The sequence below is a fragment of the Ranitomeya imitator genome, chromosome 2, assembly GCF_032444005.1.
Source record: "Ranitomeya imitator isolate aRanImi1 chromosome 2, aRanImi1.pri, whole genome shotgun sequence".
NCBI classification, from domain to species: domain Eukaryota; kingdom Metazoa; phylum Chordata; class Amphibia; order Anura; family Dendrobatidae; genus Ranitomeya; species Ranitomeya imitator.
In genome coordinates this window covers 172,775,494-172,799,914 of record NC_091283.1, presented here as the reverse complement: position 1 = coordinate 172,799,914, position 24,421 = coordinate 172,775,494, and the positions used below count along the sequence as shown (strand labels likewise).

General features: G+C 41.9%; 2 protein-coding genes across 25 annotated transcripts in view; one reads left to right on the top strand and one right to left on the bottom strand.

The window, feature by feature from the left end:
• Positions 1–24,421, bottom strand: part of RALGPS1 (Ral GEF with PH domain and SH3 binding motif 1) — a 953,479-nt gene that overhangs the window by 520,440 nt on the left and 408,618 nt on the right. The window lies entirely within an intron of this gene.
• The window catches only part of ANGPTL2 (angiopoietin like 2), a 36,885-nt gene that overhangs the window by 4,133 nt on the left and 8,331 nt on the right, over positions 1–24,421 (top strand). For 2 of the 3 annotated variants that reach the window (XM_069747985.1, XM_069747986.1), the window contains exon 2: positions 8,098–8,961. In XM_069747985.1, the coding sequence (XP_069604086.1) occupies positions 8,157–8,961 (805 nt within the window). In that variant the 5' untranslated portion in view covers positions 8,098–8,156. Of the gene's footprint in view, positions 1–1,444; positions 1,577–8,097; positions 8,962–24,421 lie in introns of those variants that run through there. The other variant, XM_069747987.1, reaches the window with a different exon arrangement.

Here is a 24,421-nt window from a genome sequence, read left to right as displayed (position 1 = left end):
TTGACGTGCCCTCCGAACGCAAGAAAATGCAACATGTTGCGTTCGCCGGGCAAGTCAAAATGACGCATGCGAACACATCCGCATACAACGCACGCCCCTGCATACCCAATGTTAAAGATAGGTACACAGGGCAATGCAGGACGCATGCAGAAGTTGGCGGCGCTCAAGGAAAGAAGCCCACAGCACCACACTATGGACTCAAACACTAATGTGAACTTAGCCTAAATAGTACACATTTGACTGCTGATTGTATTCTGTGGATTTGAAATCCTCAGCGCCTCAATTTTCTCTGCACCGTGAACATGAGATCTCATAAAATGTCATCAAGAACGCAAGTACAGTACCCCTGTGCAACGCCATCAGTTTTAGTTGCTCTGACAATGAGTGCAGAGAGACTATGCTACACTCTGGGCAAAACAGATGACAAGGCTAGACTCGAAGCCTCATTCAGATGTCTTTAATTTTCATGTATGAGAAAGAAAATGAATGGAAAATTTTTCATCACTGTTTTGGGTCAGATATTAATCAGTGTTTGGTCCAGGAGTCAGTTTTTACCATTGGTAATTTTCTTATAAGCAAGAAAAAAAATGCTAATCTTCTACCCATTACAATGTTGTATGGGTGATTTTGCAGATACACAGTCCATAAAAAAGGAAATACAGACAGCCACAGACTAAAATGTGTACTTGTTCTACCTGTGAAAAACATGGGACAAAATAGATTTGTGAAAACGGACGTAGGAATGAGGCCTAAATTAGGAGCCAGGCTCCAAACTGTTGACACAGGCTCTCTGTTCTCACCATTGGTAGCGGCCTCAGCAATGGACAACTCAGCTATTGGACACTTAATCCCTTAGCTGCTGTCCATATAGCAAGGAGCTGCCTAAGGTAACATTATCAGTGTTTATGTACCACCAGCTCTCCCATCAGAGGCGTTTTAATGGGGAAGATAGTCCCCAGGTACTCAATGTGTGAATGATTCCATATGGAATACTTCTTCACCACACATTTACTATGTATCTATGAGACTCTTCAGATAATGGTTGAGAACAAAGATCGTCTTCAACTTCAACGCTCAGTACGGTAATTTATAGCAGTTTGATTCATTCCAGACTATAACCACAATGAGCTTTGTGCCCGAAGGTGTGTGAGGTGGGAATCTTTTTGGTGTGCGATATATCACTCACTGACTGCTACAAGATAATACATATATGACTCACAGATTTACCACATATCTATGCGTCATTGAGTAATGGTGGAAATGGTGCCAGCTACACATGCCTACTATATTGCTCATTCTTGGGTTTTCGCTTTACTGCGAGCAGTTGGTTCATCCTCCACCACAATGTCTAAAAATCGATCCATATAGGTTCCAACTTGCCAGCGTACAGTCATAGGCTGTTGCTGTTGGCATCAATATGACACGTGAGCATATAACCTGTATAGAGTCACACCATGGTCCTCCATGGCACTGTCGAAGTGCTGCATAGCACGAAACAGCTGTCGTCCTGTATGCGTTCACTACCCTCCCTGCATCACGTAACTATGTGTTAATAAATCGCTGAAGTTCACCACCGGTGAGTGCGCTTTCATTTTTCTTTCTTTTGGACACTTCTATATGAACTGTTTTTTCTTGGAAGCGGCACCCAGGTGGAATGCCCATGGCGATTGATGTTTTATTTTGACAAAAGGCATATACGGTACATTGCATATACCCCTGAGTCACAAGGGTCTAACTAACTACGGCAGTGCAGGTGTCATATCTCTTCAGTTTGGATTCCTCCATGGCACCATTGAGTCTTTGCTGCCTAGAAGCAATGCTAATACTACAAGCGGGGATCGAGCATGCCACAACTGATTTCCTAGATTCCATGGGAATGTAGAAGAAACAAATGTGTCTGATCTGAGACATAGAAAAGTATAGCATCCATAATACAATGACGTATATGGATTAGCTTTGTATTATATTGCATTTTTTAAGCTTGACTGAAGCTGTCTGCACACATTAAGTGTTTATTGGACAAACCCGAGAGACCATTAGCATTTATGGTGACCTCTCCACACTTTCCGGACACTGGATGTTGGTGGGAAATAAGGATCACACATCTGTTTCTCGGGGAGATAAGTTGCTGTAAGTGTCTGACAATGTCAGACTCACCTCATCCCACTGAAAACACAAACCTACTCAGCCGAGCTGGCCTCTAGTGTCTATGGAGGATCTGGAAGACATCGGTGTTGGCCAAACACTCAAAGGGTCGATGGCTATGTAATGTGTATGGCCAGTTGGGAAGGACAGGGTCAAAGAGTGAAAGCCATTCCATCTGTTCAAGAAATTGTCAAGGAGTTTCAACAAAAAGCAAATCTGCCTCCTCATTAAGCAATATAGAAATGAGGGATGACATGTTGAATAACTGGGTACATTTACTATTCAAGAATCTGGGAAAGCTGAGTGACTGCCCTAAATAAGCAGTTATTACAGTATTCCATATAACTAAGGAATGGCTTGGACAGATGAGGAAAATTCAAGAACTTAAAAATGCAATCTATAAAGAATTTTTGTTTTATGGACATATTATAAACAACCTCTCTGACAGTAAATATTTTGCAAGTAAAATTGTTAAATTACATCCATCCAGTAATGAAAAGTGCCTGACCTTCTCTAAGAACAGAAAAAAACACATTTTAGGAGATACCACAGGGTCCTGCATGTGTTGTTCTTGAGAAATCTTCCATGTAATGTTTGTGTGTGTGATGCCAGAAAACTCAATACAAACATACAAATAATTAATTAAATCATAGTGTAACAACCAGAAAAGCACAACACAGCGTTACAGAAGTTTTCATTGGAAAGAACCCTTCAGCCTGTTTAAAGTTGAGGGTCTTAGAAGTGAAGATACAACTTGTACACAGCTTGTCAAGCAAAGCTGAGGGTGCTGAGCAATGTATGGACATTGACAGGCAGGCTCCATAGGATTTAAAGGGGTTATTCCAACTTTGCAATTAGTCTGAGAACCCTGAGGGCAGGAGAGAACTTCCTAAGTTAGGACAATCCTTTCTGTCACTTGTTATACAGCTCCTTGACAGATTGATGCATCTCCATGGCGACAGACTACAACATAAACTAAAGTACCGTAGTCTAATTCTGAATTCATATACTTCTTGCAAAAGTAGCACATGTGTGAGTATGAGCGAAGTGCTTACATTGAACGGTGGATCAGAGAGGTTCACACCACCTTAAAATATCTGATGTCTTTCACATAACTACATGAATACCCTATGCACTTATATATTACTCCAGGTGTCTGAAAAGTATTGTGTTGATAGACTAAGCATAAAATAATTGAAAATTAAAGCCATAATATCTGTAAACGCTAATAATTACTTGCTAATGGTTACAAGTAGCAACTACTTTTTTGTAAGAGCGCACAGTAACAAACTAAAGAAATTTACAAACATCAGTAAAAAGTTAGTTAATATGTGTGCATGTGACCACTGATCCATTCACTTCAATGGGTCTTTGGGAGCAGTAGTGCACATATATGACCACCACTCTGTTCGTTTCTATTAACCCATGGGAGCAATGTTGTGCATACATGATTACACCTTTATAATATCTTTATAGCAGATGCAGCTGAATTTTTATCTTGTAGAGCACAAGATCTCTTGCATGGCCATTTCTGCCACTAGAGGGAGCTGCTGAGCTTACTGCATACATTGAGCTGAATAACACAGAATACTCCTGAGCTCCCTCTAGTGGATGCAGAATGTTATTTAAAAAGATTATTAAAAAAAAAAACAGATTACATTTGGTACTATATAATAGATGTAAGCTTAATACAATGGAAATATATGATCATTTCTGGCTTGGTTTCTCATGTTTATTCGGTGTTCTCCCTATATAAAAGATTTTGGGCATGGAAACCTATAACTCACAGCTAGCAAGAATGTGTTATGTCACCAGCCAGGAGAGTATTAAAAGCGTTATAGATCTCAATGTCATTAATAACACGAGCCACGTAGCTGGGTGGCTGCCAACCAACAGAAATGAATAGCACTCTGTTGCTTTAGGGTAAGAAGTCCCAGCAGAGACCCTCATATACAGTAACGCCCGCTGGCTGGCTGCTTTTTGTGGGATGGTATAGTGCTAAACTCACTTAAGCTATGGCTGGCACTGCATGTGCCTAGTTGCTGTAAATCTCTCTCCAGCCCAAGATCAAAGACCTTTAAGTGTCAGTCACCTGGGACTTCTGGTCCAAGAGTGACAGCATCACGCCACTTTTGGCATACCTTGCTCCAAAACATCACCAACATTTAATATCACCTCGTTAATGGGCAGAGGCTTGGAACCTTCCTTGTTCAGATCCCTTATAATGTGCCATTTTTCAGGGGGATGGAGTGAAGGGTTGTGCTTTAAAAGTTAGCCGATGTGACTAAATCTAGGGAGGCTTTCCCAAACCAAGAAATGTCGTTTTCTGTTACATTAAATTATTTTCTTGTTGATACGCAAAATATAGTATATATTTTTTCCCTTCTACATCAATTAAAAAAACTACTATGTACTTGATTTGAAGATAATATGCCCATGAGATACAGAGTTATTCATAGTGTCACATAAAAAAGGAAAAGTATAGTCTGCTGTCATCTCTCAAAAGTGCTCTTGGTGAACATACTAGTCTACTATGTCCCGATTCTCAAGTCCTGTAAATTGACAACTTCTCTTTTTGAGCCAACAGTTCTTCTATATCATCAGCTTTCTGCAATCAGTATAGATGCAGGAACTTCCTTTTCCTAACTTCCCTGTATACACGGTTTCTGCCATTGAAAAAAGGTTAGAACAAACTGAAAGCCTGCTTCTCTGGCCATATGCAGATTGCCTGAAAGCAAGAGCAGGGAGAGAAAGACCCGCCTCTACTTCCTGTAGAGAGATAAAGGCCCAACCTCACTTCCTGTAGAGATAAAGATCCATCATTACTTCCTGTAGAGACAAAGACACGCCCATACTTCCTATAGAGAAAGACCCGCCTCGACTTCCTGTAGAGAGGCAATGACCTGACCCTACTTCCTATAGAGAGATAAAGACCCACCGCACGTCCTGTAGAGAGACAAAGACCTGACCCTACTTCCTGTAGAGACAAAGACCAGACCCTTTTTCCTGTAGAGAAAAAGACCGACTCCACTTACTGTAGAGACAAAGACCCACCCCTACTTCTTGTAGAGAGATAAAGACCCGCCCCTACTCCCTGTAGAGAGACAAAGACCTGACCCTTCTTCCTGTAGAGACAAAGACCGACCCCACTTACTGTAAAGACAAAGACCCACCCCTACTTCCTGTAAAGACAAAGACCCGCCCCTACTTACTGTAGAAAGATAAATACCCGCCCTCACTTCTTGTAGATAAAAATCCATCATTACTTCCTGTAGAGACAAAGACCTGCCCCAACTGCCTGTAGAAAGACAAAGATCCGCCACTACTTCCTGAGGAGAAAAACATCTGCCCTTACTTCCTTTAGAGAGACAAAGACCTACCATCACTTCCTGTAGAGTTAAATATCCGCCATTACTTCCTGTAGAGAGACAAAGACTTGCCTCCCACTGCCTGTAGAGAGACAAAGATCAGCCCCTACTTCCTGAAAACAGCCTCTACTGTTACAGAGGGATAATACTTGACAACAGGCAATGTGCTGAGTATTAAACAGAAGGGGCTTGCACTTTGGAGTAATTTTTGACCTGAAAATGTCATTTTAAGTTAAAGTAAATTACAAAATAACATGTCGGATTCTTCATCATTCCAACACTATCTGTCAAGAAAGACTTAGCAGACCCCATAAATATAAGCCAGTCTCTAATGTCGATTGAAATTGATGGGTTTTGGTTGACATTTTGTATGTGCATGGGCCTCTACATTGCTCTTTCTAATGTTGTTTAAGAGGTTCTCTTAAAAAGACCTCTGTCTTACAGTACCGTATATCAATCTCTCAAATGCATTCCTTTGTACCAGACCACAATATGAGCAAGCTCAACAATTCAATTGTCAGTCACCATAAATGTGGCCACTGCAGTTTAAATGGCAGGTCAGAAAAGGCTTCCTTGAAGGCAAACCAGTCAGCTTTGAGTGAAATGGGGTTGTCAGGCAGAATTGTACTTCTTAAATTCACAAACCTGAGGTATCAGGATGAACATCATTCTCAGTTCTTCCCAAACTGGGAACTACTTCAGTAAATGGTACAACTAACGAACAGAGAAAGAAGCCAATTAGTGGTTATAAAATAGTAAAATTATTTCTGGAAGCCTTCACATACATGCATTTGTAGTTGGCAGCAGCGACTTTTCCGTTAATTTGAACTGCACAGAAAAGTATGCACTTTACTTTAGCCATTTTTTATAGGGTCCCTTTAAAATAACGAGGAATAATACATATTTCATGTTTAATAAGATTTTCTACAATTTCAGCATTTGCTCAACTACAAAAAATTAAGTTATAAAGAACCTTCTATGAAGAGAGATTTCCTAGACAACCACAATCCCACAACGAACTTAGAGCTATCCCTTTTCCCATCTTGCCGTTAGTGGAATTTACAGTAAGTCGCCGGTCAAGGCTGGTAAATGGAAAATGGAAATCATTCCAGTGCCAGAGGGCTCGTAACCCAAAACAGACCCAGACGGCACCAGCATGTCCAAAAACCTTCCATCAGACTTCAAATGCGTTCACCATTCGTGCCTGCGGCAATACCTTACTATGTACATAAGAGGGGGTGTTTAACTCCAGGACTTCTTAAAGAAGACGAAAAAATAATCAATCAATTGCAGCAAAATGATTTACTATGACGAGGTTAGCAACCTTGCATCCCAGGGCTCGATTGTAAAGATTTCATGGAGGCAAACATTTTCCAAAAATAATAGACGCTCTTTTTCTGCTAATGGGAAGAATGGCTGCTTTGTACCCATGTTATTTTACACAGAGCTCAGTAAAGTAGCACCACACTGACACCAATAAATAAACACAGTTGGATGCTTTATTGGTGAATTCAATGAAAATTTCTCACACTATAATGGGCTAAGTGTAGTGATTGCCAAATGCTCAATTCCACTTAGATACAATATTCTTAAGCTTCTCCATATATAATGAATGCTTCTTGCAATTTTATTGTAAAATTACAGACATTTGCGCTACCAACCATGACCACTAGATGCGCTGTCTCCCATAAACAGCAATGTGACTGTGAGAGCAAATTCAGACTAAATATTGATCTTTGAACTGCTATAACTTTGGAATGAAGAACTTTCCAGAAATGCCAGATGGCACATTAAAGTCAGCAGGAAGAGTTTTATGACGCTTCTATTTTCAGAAAATAAGTGCTACCATCCCTTTAACATTGACAGAGTAAAGAAAAGACCCTATTCAGTGGAGAAGTATATGAGATTTTTCGATGCCCTGACTGTTATCATTAGTATGTCACATTGCGGGGTTTCACGTCAGTTTCTTTACACTGTACTATTAATGTCCCGTCCGCTCTTTTATAATGGTGGACGTCTCCATGTCACTTATGAAGTTTCTTCTCATGAGTACATGGTAGTGACCTGTGGTTGCTAAATTGTGTATTTTTCACACCCGCATGACACAGCTTCTTATTAACTGAAATTATAGAACACAGGCAATGACATATTGTGCTATTTAAAAGCCTCATAACTGAAGGAATTAATTGTAAAGTAAAACTTTATTAGTTATTATTTATTATTATTTATTAGTTATTGTTACGGAGTACCAAGAATGGGAAACACATGCCGCTTGTGGACTTAGGGGGCTTTCTCATGTGTAATTTATATTTTATTCGGATTCTCCTTCCATGACTCTTGGGCCAATCCACCACTTGTTTGTTATCAAAGCTTTTTCTTTAGTGGGTGGCATGTACTGGATCATAGTCATACCAACCAGTATTAAAGGCAATAGGACCCTCCTGGGTTTTCCCTCCTTTTCCCAAGAGACTCCTTGGAACCACATGGCTTCTGTGTATGGTATGGTCCCCTTTATCTGTAACTTGTATGTCAGAACAAACGTAAGTTGCTGCATTTATTTTAATATTTGCAATTTCCTTTACAGGACTGAGAAGAGGACGATTATTCCGTTGTTTGTGATTTTCACCTATAAACTGAAGGACAATGACATCTCTGACGGTTGTCGCTTTGTTTTTCCTCGTCATTGTGGGGGAGACGTATGGCGCGAGCACTCAAGAATTTCAGAACAGTGAGGGCTCCGAGCAAGAATTCATTTACATGAACAGAGAGAGGCGATCGGCAGAATCGTCAGACAAGTGCAGCTACACGTTCATTGTGCCCCAGCAAAAAGTCACTGGGGCCATTTGCGTCAACTCCAAGGAGCAGGAGACAGTGTTTGAGAGTAGGGTGCACAAACACGAGATCGAACTGCTAAATACTGAGCTTGTCAAGCAGAAGAGACAGATTGAAACTTTGCAACAGCTGGTAGAGGTGGACGGGGGCATTGTCAATGAGGTCAAACTCTTGCGGAAAGAGAGTCGAAACATGAACTCTAGAGTGACCCAGCTGTACATGCAGCTGCTGCATGAAATAATTAGGAAAAGGGACAATGCGCTGGAACTCTCGCAGCTAGAAAACAAGGTCTTAAACCAAACAGCAGAAATGTTACAACTCACAAATAAGTACAAGGATCTAGAACACAAGTACCAGCATTTAGCCTCTTTAGCAGGTAACCAGTCTATAGTGATTGCACAGCTTGAAGAACAATGTCAAAAGGTGCCACAATCAAGGCCAATACCACAGCCACCCCAGCAGCCGAACCGAGTGCTACAGCCGCCCATCTATAACCGCATAAACCAAATATCCACCAATGAGATACAGGGAGATCAAAACCTAAAAGTTCTCCCACCACCCCTGCCTACTATGCCAGTAGTCACCAGTATACCTACGTCTACAGACAAACCTTCAGGTGAGTGAAGTACAATGGAGGTTAAGTCAGGTGCTAAGCTTCCTTTAACTTTTGTCTTTTTTTGTGGATATATACAGTAATTTTCAAATGGCTGCAGTAACATTTACATGCTAACTCATTTCTGCTTTCTTTAGCATTCAACCTACTTTACAAAAAAAATTCAAGTATTTTTGCCAAGTTTGTAAAATACATAATTCTGTGTAAAATAACATTCATATATAAATTTTCAGAATTTATGCAAGTATAGATGCCATGGTAAGGAAATGATGTATAACTCTGTCCTAGAAATCACTACAACTCTTCTGGCTTCTTGGGGGTGTACGGCCTGGCTGCAGATGAGCACTGGATATAAGCCATATTGGTTTGGCAACCCCTGATTAGCAAATTTGAATAATGCTTGGCTCTTTTCTGACAGCGTTCTTTCCTTAAGTTAAACACATGCGCTGGGTAATCTATACATTTAACCTAAGGTGGTAAAGGAATCTATAAAGTGGCATCCATCACCCACTGTAAAACCCCCAAAATCCACTAACCTATCCAGAGTGGTAGACGCTTTTTTTCACTGGCTTTTTAGCATAATTTTAATCACTCGTTTTGAGTCTGTAAAATCAATTATATTGATGCAAACAATGCTTGAAAGATATAACACAAAAAAATGTATGGAATAAGACTAAAAATCATTGTAAATTGATCTATTTGCCCAACATGGATCATACCATTAAGTGCCCCATAGAAATGCTCCTGTGCAAGTAGGAGATACCCTTTACACGTCACTAAATCATTTCCACATATTTCACATTTCAGCCTATAATTGGAGTAAAAGTTGGTAAATACTTATTGGCAGACAAACATTGCAGATTTTAATTTTTTTTTTACTTCTTGTAAGATTCCACTTTATATTTTGGGTATATTTTTTTCCATTACCATTAAAAGGGAATATTTAGGAAAGCATCTGTCTGAGTTTAGTGAGAGGACAGACTTTGCTTACAACAGGCTCACTGGAAATTGAAATTAATTAGGACACATAATTAAAGTCTCAGACAATTGCCAAACTGAACTAAGTCCAAGCGCACTGGCAAAAAAACAATATTGGTGTTTGGAAAAAAGATTAAACAAAGAGCAGGTTTTAATATGGAATATTTTAGACTGCCTGAGAGGAACAATCAGTAGGAAACGTATATATGAGCCAAATACACAAGGCAAAGAAATGAGCTCCATATAAGTATTGGGGAAAAATCCCTTGAAGCGGACGTTGATTTTAGACAGGGACCCATGTTATAAAATCAATATTATGTGACTGATGGCTTCATATGACGTTATAGTGCATCGTCCCTACTGTCAGTTCATACAATTGCTAAGACTACATGGACTCATCTATGTTTTGGATCACCCACTTTTGGTCTAAGGGTTCCTCAATAAGCTAATCACACATCCTGATGCTTGGATCTGAATCTGACAAGTGTTCACTTTCCCCACACTGCCCACTCTAGGTGAAATTAACCATTACATGTTGCCTATTGAAAGCACGTAGACGTTGGGTCAACCAAAGAAAAAAAAATAACTTCATAGCCTCTCTGGTTAACAGATACAAATGCTTGACTGGTAACCTCTTCTAAATTACTTACCCAAAAGGATTTTTTTTTCAGGAAGATAAACAATTTAATTCTGCTTTTCTTGTTTGTTTGTTTTTTTACATAGTAGCCAGAGTAGAAGGCATGGTTGTAAAGGATCAGACTACTGTGTCTTCCCACCCCCATCACATCTCATAAAACATACCTCTTCAGACTCATTCTGCGGATTCTGGAGATCATGGAAAATCTAAGGTAGTTGGGTAAACAAAAAAACCCTCTTAAGGTACCGTCACACATAACGATTTCGTTAACGATATCGTTGCTTTTTGTGACGATGCAACGATATTGTTAACAAAATCGTTATGCGTGACAGCGACCAACGATCAGGCCCCTGCTGGGTGATCGTTGGTTACTGCGAATGATCAGGACCTTTATTTGGTCGCTGATCACCCACTGTCATCGCTGGATCGGCGTGTGTGTCACGCCGATCCAGCGATGTGTTCACTGGTAACAAGGGTAAACATTGGGTTACTAAGCGCAGGGCCGCACTTAGTAACCCGATGTTTACCCTGGTTACCATTGTAAATGTAAAAAAACAAAACACTACATACTTACATTCCGGTGTCTGTCGTGTCCCCCGGCGTCCGCTTCCCTGCACTGTGTCAGCACCGGCCGGCCGTAAAGCAGAGCACAGCGGTGACGTCACCGCTCTGCTTTACGGCCGGTGCTTTCACAGTGCGGGAAGCTGACGCCGGGGGACGCGACAGACACCGGAATATAAGTATGTAGTGTTTTTTTTTTTTTACATTTACAATGGTAACCAGGGTAAACAACGGGTTACTAAGCGCGGCCCTGCGCTTAGTAACCCGATGTTACCCGGGGACTTTGGCATCGTTGGTCGCTGGAGAGCTGTCTGTGTGATAGCTCCCCAGCGACCACACGACTTACCAACGATCACGGCCAGGTCGTATCGCTGGTCGTGATCGTTGGTAAATCGTTTAGTGTAACGGTACCTTTAGTCCTTCTTCCCACTTTTGCGTTTCCAGTATGTGTGGTATCTGTTTTCTTTCACAGATACCTCACATACCCATTATAATCTATGGTGCTATGCACATGTCCGTGTTTTTACACGGACTATGTGTCTGTGCAAAACACATGGAGACATGCCCATTTTTTCCAGTAGCATGAATGATAAGTGCCGATACAAGTCTATGGGCCCGTGAAAAACACGTAAAGCACAGGGATGGTGTCCGTATGCCATCTATGTGCTGTCAATGTTTAACATTGCAAAGTAAAGGAGAAGCTTTGTAATTTATTTCTTTCTTTATCCATACTGGAAAAACACTGATGACACTGATGGTAAAAACGGACACTGATGACACACTGATGGAAAACACTGATGGCACTGGTACCGTTTCTTCACGTATGTGTTATATACGGATGTGGAAAAAAGGACATTTTGGCAAATTAAAACTAGTTTAAAGATGTGTAAACTTTACTAGGGATCTGCACTAAAGATCACACTGGTGCACTCTCCAAAAAATTGGAGGGAGAGTGTGCCACTAGCTTTACTGATGCATAGGTCGAATTCATTATTAAAAAAAAAAAAAGAAAAAAAGGCAAAGATTAAACCATTGCAAGATGTCACAATATTAACAGGCTCCAATGTTTTTAGCTTTATCCCTTCTTGCTTGCTGTTCGGGCTCTGGATGCATTTCATATAGGCAATGAAACTGAATAAAAGCACCGAATGAAGTCAGACAATGAGGACATACTTTCCACAGCAGACTAATCCCTTCCTCATCCAAAAAAATACCCCCTGAAGGATCTTTATGCAGCTGACGTATATGGAGATCCCGGCAATAAGCCTTGTATAAATTGCAGAGGTTTGTGTGCAGTTCTAGCGATTTTTCCATTTCCAGTGCAATTACCAGATGCCTTTGGCGTGAAGATATCAGTCCACGTGGACTGACCTCAGCTGCAGTACTTCTCCTGAACTCCAGGGACTAAGATTACCAGAAACTCCTAGGCTCTCTCCTGAACTCGCCAAGTTTCCGGACCTCAGATCACTGTTACAATTCTTTGTTTTCTTAATCCGCAGTATAAGAAGTTATCATAATTATCGTGGGCTGCAAGGAACCCCAGGGGAAGGAGAGTTTGGCAGGAAGGGAAAATTGACCCACCAGGCTTCAAAGGTTTGACGGTGTTGACCCACCACGGGGGGCCACAGTGTTTGTCACCAGGGCCCATGTTAAAATTTCCTACAGCTTCTAGATGAAAGTCAAGGCCAAGCAGAGCTGTCAATCAACACACTAAAAAAGTATTTAAAGCTTTAAGCACCGTACAAAACTAGAAGAAAACTTGGCATACTTCATTCACAATATTGGTGATGTCCAAATCTTCTGTACAAGGAAGATAAATAATCCAGATCATAGCGTAAGGGCTAGAAAATTCCCAAATAATAGCTAGCCTTTGGTAGTTAGGGTCTTTTTCTGCTGAGCTTTGGAGAAATATATTGGCATTTAAAAGTTATAGGCTCCTGTTTTACAACAAAAGAGTATACAGGCAGGACAGCATGGGATCACAGCAGATTCCAATTGGATTGCACTCGGCCCAATGTTAAGGTACCTTCACACATAACGATATCGTTAACGTTGCTTTTAGTGACGTAGCAACAATATCGTTAAGGAAATCGTTATGTGTGACAGCGACCAACGATCAGGCCCCTGCTGGGAGATCATTAGTCGCTGAGGAAAGTCCAGAACTTTATTTCGTCGCTGGACTTCCCACTGACATCGCTGGATCGGCGTGTGTGACGCCGATCCAGCGATGTCTTCACTGGTAACCAAGGTAAACATCGGGTTACTAAGCGCAGGGCCGCGCTTAGTAACCCGATGTTTACCCTGGTTACCAGCGTAAACGTTAAAAAAACCAAACACTACATACTTACCTTCAACTGTCTGTCCCCGGCGCTGTGCTTCTCTGCACTCCTCCTGCATCCTGTGTCAGCGCCGGCCAGCCGGAAAGCACAGCGGTGACGTCACCGCTCTGCTTTCCGGCTGACCGGCGCTGACAGTGCAGAGGAAAGCACAGCGCCGGAGGACAGACAGCTGAAGGTAAGTATGTAGTGTTTGTTTTTTTAACGTTTACGCTGGTAACCATGGTAAACATCGGGTTACTAAGTGCGGCCCTGCGCTTAGTAACCCGATGTTTACCCTGGTTACCGGGGACCTCGGGATCGTTGGTCGCTGGAGAGCTGTCTGTGTGACAGCTCTCCAGCGACCAAACAGCGACGCTGCAGCGATCGACATTGTTGTCGGTATCGCTGCAGCGTCGCTTAGTGTGAAGGTACCTTTATTCAATGAGGCAGTGCAAATCTGAGTATTTTTTTCTTGGCTGTATTCAGCCTTAAAAAAAAATTGCACAATGCTGTGATTTAATTCTGAAAGGTGATGGGTGTGAGAAAAACAAATCAGATGCTATATGGACCATCAGTATGTCATCTCATTTTTACAGATGCCTTACAGTTCTGTAACATAGGAAATTGTAAATGGTCCTGCAAAAAATTAATAGCTGCTGAGTAAAAATAAAAAATTGTATATGGACAGCACACAAGTGAGAGAAGTGAGAAAAGTGCTTAAAAAAAAAAAAATCGCCCCACTCTCCTGGATGAGAAAGTTACCGATTTATGGGTTGCATTTTCAGCATGCTGCGATTGGTTTCTCATGCCAAATCGGCACCAGAAAATAATCGCTGATCTGCACTGCCCCGTAGTATAACATTGGGTCGAGTGCTATCCAATAAAACATCGGATGGCACTTGGTAGTGTTATGCGGCAGTATGAGCGAGCACTCATTTGCAATCCCCTGCGCAGGAGCTGTGGTATGATCAGACAATGTCCCTGTACGGTCAGACACGGCCATTACACAGTACACAGCAGGGGCACATTTATAAGATTATCTCAGCACAGGAACATTTTATTTAACCCCTTCAAGTCGCGGCCCTTTTTCGTTTTTGCGTTTTCATTTTTCACTTCCCTCCTTCCCAGAGCCATAACTTTTTTATTTTTCCGTCAATATGGTCATGTGAGGGCTTATTTTTGCGGGACGAGTTGTACTTTTGAACGTCACCATTGGTTTTACCATGTCTTTTACTAGAAAACGGGAAAAAAATTCCAAGTGTGGTGAAATTGCAAATAAAGTGCAATCCCACACTTGTTTTTTGCTAGGTTCATTAAATGCTAAAACTAACCTGCCATTGTGATTCTCTAGGTCATTACGAGTTCCTACGAGTTCTAACATGTCTAGGTTATTTTTTATCCAAGTGGTGAAAACAAAATTCAAAACTTTGCTTAAAAAAAAAAAAGTGCCATTTTCCGATACCCGAAGCGTCTCCATTTTTCGTGATCTGGGGTCGGGTGATGGCTTATTTTTTGCGTGCCGAGCTGACGTTTTTAATGATGCCATTTCGGTGCAGATACGTTCTTTTGATCAGCCGTTATTGCATTTTAATGCAATGTCACGGCGACCAAAAAAACGTAATTCTGCGTTTCGGATTTTTTTCTCGCTATGCTGTTTAGCGATCAGGTTAATGCTTTTTTTTATTGATAGATCGGGCGATTCTGAACGTGGCGATACCAAATACGTGTAGGTTTTTTTTTTTATTGTTTTATTTAGGATGGGGCGAAAGGGGGGTGATTTAAACTTTTATATTTTTTATATTTTTTTCATATTTTAAAAACATTTTTTTTTTACTTGTGCTATGCTTCAATAGCCTCCATGGGAGGCTAGAAGCTGGCATAGCCTGATCGGCTCTGCTACATAGCAGCGATCATCAGATCGCTGCTATGTAGCTGAAATGCAGGTGTGCTGTGACCGCCGACCACAGGGTGGCGCTCACAGCAGGCCGGCATCAGTAACCATAGAGGTCTCAAGGACCTCTATGGTTACCTTCCTGATGCATCGCCGACCCCCGATCATGTGACGGGGGTCGGCGATGACATCATTTCCGGCCGCCCGGCCGGAAGCGCCGGTTAAATGCCGCTGTGTGCGTTTGACAGCGGCATTTAACAGGTTAATAGCGGCGGGTGAATAGCGATTTCACCCGCCGCTATTGCGCGCACATGTCAGCTGTACAAAACAGCTGACATGACGCGACTTTGATGTGGGCTCACCGCCGGAGCCCACATCAAAGGGGGTGACACGGCATGCGCAGTAATAGTACGGCGCATGTCGTGAAGGGGTTAAACACATCCGATTGTGGAAATTATTATTATTCAAAGACCTCTTGATTAACCCCTTTCTGTCAGTTGACAGAATAGTACGTCAGCTGGCAGACTCCCCAGCTTTGAGGTGGGCTTCGGTGGTGAGCCCACCTCAAAGCTGCGACATGTCCGCTGTTTTCAACAGCTGACATGTGCGCGCAATGGGTGCGAGCGGAATCGCGATCCGCCCGCGCCAACTAACTAGTTAAATGCCTCTGTCAAAGTCTGACAGCGGCATTTAACAAGCACCGCTGGCCTTAAGCGCTCGCACCACTGACCCCTGTCACATGATCGGGGGTCAGCGGTGCATTGCCATAACAACCTGAGGTCTCCTTGAGACATCTATGGTTGTTGATGGCCGATTGCTTTGAGCGCCACCCTGTAGTCGGCGCTCAGAGCAACCCTGCATTTCTGTTACATAGAGGTGATCTGTGCTTTACCTCTATTTAGCAGAGGCGATCAAGTTGTGCATGCTTCTAGCCTCCCATGGAGGCTATTGAAGCATGCCACAAAAAAAAGTGTTTAAAAATATATATTATATAAGTTCAAATCACCCCCCTTCGCCCCAATCAAAACAAAACAATAATAAAAAATCACACCTACACATATTTGGTATCGCCGCGTTCAGAATCGCCCGATCTATCAATAAAAAAAAGGATTAACCTGATCGCTAAACGGCGTAGCGGGAAAAAAATCAAAACACCAAAATAAGTTTTTTTTGGTCACTGCGACATTGAATTAAAAAGCAATAACGGGCGATCAAAAAAAGTATCTGCACAAACGTGGTGTCATTAGAAACGACAGCTCGGCACTCAAAAAATAAGCCCTCACCCGACCCAAGATCCCGAAAAATGGAGACGCTACGGGTATTGGAAAATTCCGCAATTTCTTCTTTTTTTTTTTTTTTTTAAGCAAAGTTTGGATTTTTTTTCACCGCTTAGGCTACGTTCACATTTGCGTTGTGCGGTGCTGCGTCGGCGACGCAACGCACAACGCAAACCAAAACGCATTGTTTTGCGACGCATGCGTCCTTTTTTGGCATGATTTTGGACGCAAAAAAAAAATGCAATTTGCTGCGTCCTCTGCGCCCTGACGCGTGCGCCAAAAAAGACGCATGCGTCACAAAACGCAATGCAACGCATGTCCATGCGCCCCCATGTTAAATATAGGGGTGCATGACCCATGCGTCGCCGCGGCTGCGCCTGACGCAGCCCGGCAGAACGCAAATGTGAATGTAGCCTTAGATAAAAAAGAACCTAGACATGTTTGGTGTGTATGAACTCGCAATGACCTGGAGAATCATAATGGCAGGTCAGTTTTAGCATTTAGTGAACCTAGCAAAAAAGACAAACAAAAAACTAGTGTGGGATTGCACTTTTTTTGCAATTTCATCGCACTTGGATTTTTTTTCCCCGTTTTCTGTTACACGACATGGTAAAACCAATGGTACCGTTCAAAAGTACAATTCGTCCTGCAAAAAATAAGCTCTCACATGGCCATATTGACGGAGAAATAAAATTATGGCTCTGGAAATAAGGGGAGCGAAAAACGAAAATGTAAAACCGAAAAAAAACTCCGGGGTGAAGGGGTTAAAATGTACTTTGTTCATGGGAAAATCCCTTCAATGAGGCCAAAGGGGCACTAGATAAGTGAATGGGAGCTTATGAGTATGATTAACTGACGGTATGTGCAATCAGCATTTCTGGTGTATATGGTAAGTGAAAATGGATACACTTTAAAGGGATTAGCCACAATGAGTATAAAGAAAGGAGCGGCACTAGAGCAATACGATTCCCAGTAAGCAGGACTGATGGCGAACAAACGACTGTCAGGCGTCACGAATGCTAGGAGTTATGGTGCTCAGCATACAAAATGTGTAACAGGAGTCCATATGAGATCAAGAGAAGAGAAAATATGCGGCACTCACCCCAATTTAGCAGTGGAATTCGTGAACTTTATTGGAGAAAGTATATGGAGTACATCCGTCAGGACATCAGGTATACAGGAGGGTGCGGTCTTGGAGTATGGACAATACCGCACCCTCCTGTATACCTGATGTCCTGACGGATGTACTCCATATACTTTCTCCAATAAAGTTCACGAATTCCACTGCTAACTTGGGGTGAGTGCCGCATATTTTCTCTTCTCTTGATCTCACTAGGGATTGTCTGTTGCCTTTACCTCCGCACCAGGAGGTGATCAGCGCTGATGACATCGCTAATAACATATACATGCTGAGATGCAGGCATAATTGTCAGATATCGTGCAATTGTCCTAGATATAGATGTGAAAACAGCGGCGGCTTAATAGCCTCCCACTGTGGAAGTGAGCGTTGCCAGACAATCTCTGGAAACAGCAGTATTTACAGCGTGATCACTAGGGAAAATACTTGTCTATCTTCGTTACAGAGTCCTCCAAACAGCTAAAAACTGAAAAGGGAAATTAAAGAGCTCCCGGACCACTTCACATAATGCTTAGGGCTTGAACAGGACAAAGGCAGGAGAACACTCACTGAATTATTCCCACAACCCTTCTCCTACCAACCAAACTACCAACTTTTCTATGCATGTGAAGGAAAGCAATCAGCCAACCACCAGTTCAATCCTGGCCTACAGTGATGCGCTAAAGAGACTCCTTCCAGAAACAGCACAACTTTTCTCCATGGGCCAACTCTGGTGTTGTGTATCAGTTTCATTTCGGTAAAAGCTGTAATATCAGATGTAGTCCATTACATATCGCTCGGTTCACAGTGTATCCCTCATTTGCAGAAAAAACGGCATTGACTGCAGTATTATTTTTCCCGATATTGATGAACACCTTGTCTGAACCCAACTGACACTGTAAAATGTCAATGGGTCTGTCAGATGCAGTTTGTGCCCATTTGGTTATACAAGTCACATTTAATAAAACAGATCATAAATTGAATAAAACAATAGATGAACCTTGTCTTCATAGACCCCTCACATGCTGCGGGTATGAAAGTCATTATTATATAGCTGTGCACCACAACTTACACATGAAACCAACATAAACATTGTCAGCATGTGAAGTTCTGAGCTAGAAATGGTCATTTTTCAAACAAAACCACTAAAAAACGGAATATTTTTCTAACAGATAATAGCTGAGCTCTTAACGCTCATGATTTCCAGTAATAATAATGTAACCTGGCTGAACAAAAATCAGTGTGAGTTACACTCACTTTCCATGGTTCGGTGGCATTTATTTGTTGTGCTATGTCTATAGAAACTCAAAATATTTCATTCCGCACCCAAAACAATGACCTCCGACCAGGACCACACAGCGAGGTGTTATAAGAACATATACCCAGCCAAAACACATAGAAATGAAGTAGCCGTAGATGTGGCCAAGGGGGAATATTGTAAACACGTGGCTGAAACATGAAAGCAAAGCTAATCCCAAGCTTCAATTGCAGGAATACCAATGATTTCTCACTACCTAGTCATCCTCTAATACATCACATCAGAAAAATAGGACAATGTTTATGTGGCTGTGTGCATGCCTGCAGTAATACGCAGATGTGTTATGGGTATTTCATTTTAGCTTTACACTTGCACGGGTCTAAGAGCCTGTTACACTACATGTGCTATTCTTAAGGAACCTAGTACACAGTCTATCAGGGACACCAACAAGTTATCCAAGTATCCAAAGGATAAGTGATAGCTTACCGATTGCTGGTGGTCCAACCACTAGGATCCCCACCAATTCTGAGAAAGGAGCTGTCTAAATGGAGGTGGGTGAGCATGCATACTACTATTACCGCTCCATTCATCCTCTATGAGACTAAAAGTGATATCTCTGGCAGTCCCTCGAATGTAGCGGTTGGACGAACGTTCAACTTTTTCTCCATTCAGAATCTGCAGAGCTACGTTCTTGTAGGCCAAGCTCTCAAATTTCCAGCAATCAGTAAGATATCACTTATCCTATGGATAGTTAGTAACTTACCAACTTGGCACCACCTCTTTAAGGTGACCATTCATTATAGTAGCTAACCATGGGCGGATATCTGTTCTTCCGGACTCCTAAATTCAGCTGCAGGTTTTAAGTGATAGCAATGAGGAAAGGGGAATAGCCTACTGCCAGTAAGAGTCCGGAGTAGTGATGAGCGAGTATACTCGTTGCTTGGGTTTTCACGAGCACACTCGGGTGGTCTCCAAGTATCTGTGAATGCTCGGAGATTTAGTTTTTGTTGACACAGCTGCATGATTTATGGCTGCTAGCCAGCCTGAGTACATGTGGGGGTAGCGTGTCTAGTTGCTGCAAATCATGCAGCTGCATCAACAAAAACTAAATCTCCGAGCAGTCAAAAATACTCGGAGACCACCCGACCAACGAGTATACTCGCTCATCACTAGTCAGGAGGTCTCCATACACATTAGTTGGTCAGGCGGTCCCACCAAAATGGGTTTGGCTGGCGTTCATTTAGTGTGTATAGGTATCTTGGTAGTTAAGAACTGATAGGGTTACGAAGCAGATGAACAGAGGGACGGACAGCCATATAGGAAAATTAGATCCACCACCTGAAATAAAATGACGAAAGGAAGCATCACAGCTCATAATTATAAATTAATTTCAATCCATGATATAAGCATTTGATAGAAAAAAAGATCCACGATGACTGTCTCATACCAGCTTTTTTTTACCTTTTTGGCATTAGGTACTTATGAAGTCTATCTCCATCCTACAAAGGATCATTACAAAGTGAGAAAGTAAATTTTTGGTGGGGTTTATCCTTTTCTCCTACTGTAGGACCTGCACTGTGGATTTATACAGTGTAACCCAGAAAAATGTTCAACTTCACTTTCCACTACGTTGAAGATGAAAAGTCTCAGACAGGTGTTTTGTGGGACATTATTACTAAGGCTTTGCATCCTACACAAAGAAAACACTATTATTCTTTGCAATAGGTTGATGTCATGTGCACACAGCATTATATACAGAGCATAGGGTAAATCTAAATACCGTAGATTTACTGTAATATTCTCACCAGCGAGCCAAATACATTAGTTCTGTTTCACTCAGCCCCTGGAAATTCATTCCAGACGCAGGCACCATGCTGTTCTATTGAGCTCTGTTTTGGGACATCACCCATGGACAGAATGAGCGAGGAAGGGCAGATTATATAACTCAATCTGCCAAGCGGCAGCTCAGGGGCCCAGAGCCAGAATTGTGCTATGAATTTCCTGCACACATTAGTGAACAGATGGGTTGTCCCGGGAAGGACAAGATTAAGGAGCCAATTTTCTTCGACAACTATGCTGCCGTATAAAACCTACATGACCTGGAAGGAAGCTGCCGTTCAGGTTACATCAAGCTGAGACCAGAAATATTTTATGGCAAATTTTAGTACAAGCATTAGTAGCCCGACAATGAAATATGGGGCAATACAGGGAAAAAAGGCATTATTAATAATTTATAAGAAAAGATGTAAAAATTAACTGCAGGTGTTACATATGGCACTCAACCTGGATTTAAAGGACTCCGAACCATAAAAGCAGATAGCGTCTTAGACATGTTGAATATATTACTCCTTTTAAAAATGTAAACTTTTAAGACGCATTGTGTACAAGACATGTCTTTAGAAAACATACATATTCTTTTTTGGGGGGCAGGTGACCCTTACTTTCATTATATCCTTCTTGTAGACTCACACTGGAAACATGCCAACCCTGATGTGGTGCATAGGGCTGGCTAAAGAATGATAACATCTGGGAACCTGTTAGCAGGATTGTGCATAGTGACCTACAGAGTGTCAGGTCGGCGCCGTTATACTGAATAAAATGATATCTTGGTTGATGAAATCCGTATTGTGGTTGTTTTTTAATCCATATTTTCAGTTTTTAGTTAATGATATCCTCATGTCCTAAGGCGGGGTTGGTCTATGTGGTGCTTTGATTAAATATTCAATAATGCAGACTGCTGACAGGTCACTGATCCCTCACTGACCTGCCCCATAGTTTGCATAATGAATATACTAATATATGTATTGAAAAAAAAACATGTCACTTCGTCAAAATGGCAGTGGTACGCGATAGATGCTAATGCACAGGCACAGCCGATGGAGCCATTTTGATGGGGATTTTTGTTTCTTTTCAACACAGCAATATAGAAGGCACTAACTGACAAGTGATAGTGCGCAGGCGCTGCCATTTTGATGAAGTGACATGTTTTTTCAAATAAGGATTAAAGGGAACCTGTCACCTGAATTTGGCGGGACAGGTTTGCGGTCATATGAGCGGGGTTTTCGGGTGTTTGATTCACCCCTTCCTTACCCGCTAGCTGCATGCTGGCCGCAATATTGGATTGAAGTTCGTGCTGTGTCCTTCGTAGTACACGCCTGCGCAAGGCAAGATTGCCTTGTGCAGGCATGTACTACGGAGGACAGAGAATGAACTTCAACCCAATATTGCAGCCAGCATGCAGCTAGCGGGTAAGGAAGGGGTGAATCAAACACCCGAAAACCCCGCCCATATGACCGCAAACCTGTCCCGCCAAATTCAGGTGACAGGTTCCCTTTAGTAAACAACCACAAGATGGATTTCATCAACAAAGGTATCATTTTAATCAGTATAACGGCGCAAACCTGACACTGTGTAGGTTACTATGCACAATCCTGTTGACAGGTTCCCTTTAAGTGGTTGTTTTATTCATAAATAAATACTACTTTAGGGTCTTTATATTATGGATAAATGTAAGTCTTGGAAAAGGCACTTCGGCCCTGTTAACATCTGTGCTGGAGGCACCTTTTAGTTCTGGACAAAAATGCAGGACAAAATATTGCAGCATACTGTGAAAATTGCCCAACATAACATATAATACTCAATGAGATCCATCGGGCACTTCTGGTATCCGTCATTATTTTGCTCCAACAATTAGCCAAAACCATCCTGAACAAAGGAAGGACAAACATGTCTATGGACCCTGTTCGGATCTGAACCCATGATCCCAATGTTATGTTACCCACTAAGCCACTTTTCCCAGGGGTAAAATACTAGGGAGGGAAAGAAAGGACAACCTCTCATGTCTTGAATACATTTCCTTCTGAAGGAGAAGGAGAAACTACAAAAACTTTTAGTGATTTTTTTTTTAGACAAATTGCTGTGCAGATCTGCTGCAAGCCTTCAATTTTTGCTTAACATCATGTATTAAAAAAAGCAAATCCCACAAAAACATAATGTAGTATTATAGCTGTAGCAATTCGAACATAATCAACAGATTTCTCTCTGGTGTCAACTTTGTTTTAGGCTATGTGCACATGCTGCGGATTTTGCTGCTGATCCGCAGCGGATCTCCAGCTGCGGGTCCAGTACAATGTAAACATATGGAAACCGCAATCCGCAGTGCACATGCTGTGGAAAAAAATACGCAGAAATGCTACGGGTTACATTCCGCAGCATGTCAATTCTTTGTGCGGATTCCGCTGCGGTTTACACCTACTCCACAATAGGAATCAGCAAAGTAGAACATTACTAAGACTCAATGGTAACTTCATGCTGAAACTTGGAAACACTTTACCAAAAGATGAGGATGCAACATTAATATGAATATACATAACAGGGATTCGGCAGCAAAATATAGGAGAATGTGGTCTCTTCAATGCAAAATACCTTTCCGACACGCCAGAACTCACTAAAGAATCTTCACAACAAAGAAACTGCAAAGAGTTTATTTACATTCCTTACTCCTGCCATCAAAATCTGATCTCACATCCTCGGCATACAGACTGTTTGTATGACGGATTTCTGCAGCTACACAGCTGAACTACTGACAAGAATAACGTCACAAAGACCAATTAAGAACAAAGGGATTTTTTTTTTAGATGACAAAATAGATTACTAGCCAAGTTACTGTATTTACAGCTCATATTAGTTCTTGTGTATTTGATTTCTTCAACTTCATTTATCCAGAGTAAACAGGATGTGAAAATTAGCTCACTGGTCTTATCAGAAGGAACTCACAGGAACGTCATGCTAATGACTATAAATATACCAGATCAGAAACAGGTCTATCCATCCTATGATTTCCATATTCCACCACTTTTCCATCTTGGTGTTGCAATTTGTATGTGTCAAGGCTCCCGGGTGTAGCAGCTGTGGGGAGGCTACTCGCCGCAGTAAGGGAGCCCACAGCAGAACGGTGGAGAAATCAACGGATAGCGAGCAGGACCTGAACCATGTGAAAGAGGGGGAGTGGCAAGGGGTGGAGCCAGGCACCGATGTGCAAAGGAGGCAAACTGCACCGGAGAGTAGTCAAACGTGCCAAGGTCAATAACCAGGGAACAAGCGAGGTACTGGTGGGTGAGACAGAAGGAAAGTCAAGTGGAAGCCAGAGGTCAGAAAGCCAAGTGGATCAAACATACCGATCAAGTATGAAGAGCAAACAAACAACAAAGTATGCACACGCACTCCAAAGGATTAGGCACACAGACCAAACCAAAGTGTAACTGACAGAGAATCCTTGTCCAGTGTGGGTATAAATATCCCTCCCAGATCCAAAAGGAGGCCACAACAATTAACCCCGAGAGGGCAGGGCATTAACCTTATCTAAACCATGACTGTGTGCATGTGGACGTGTATATATACACTGCTCTAAAAAAAAAAATAGGGAA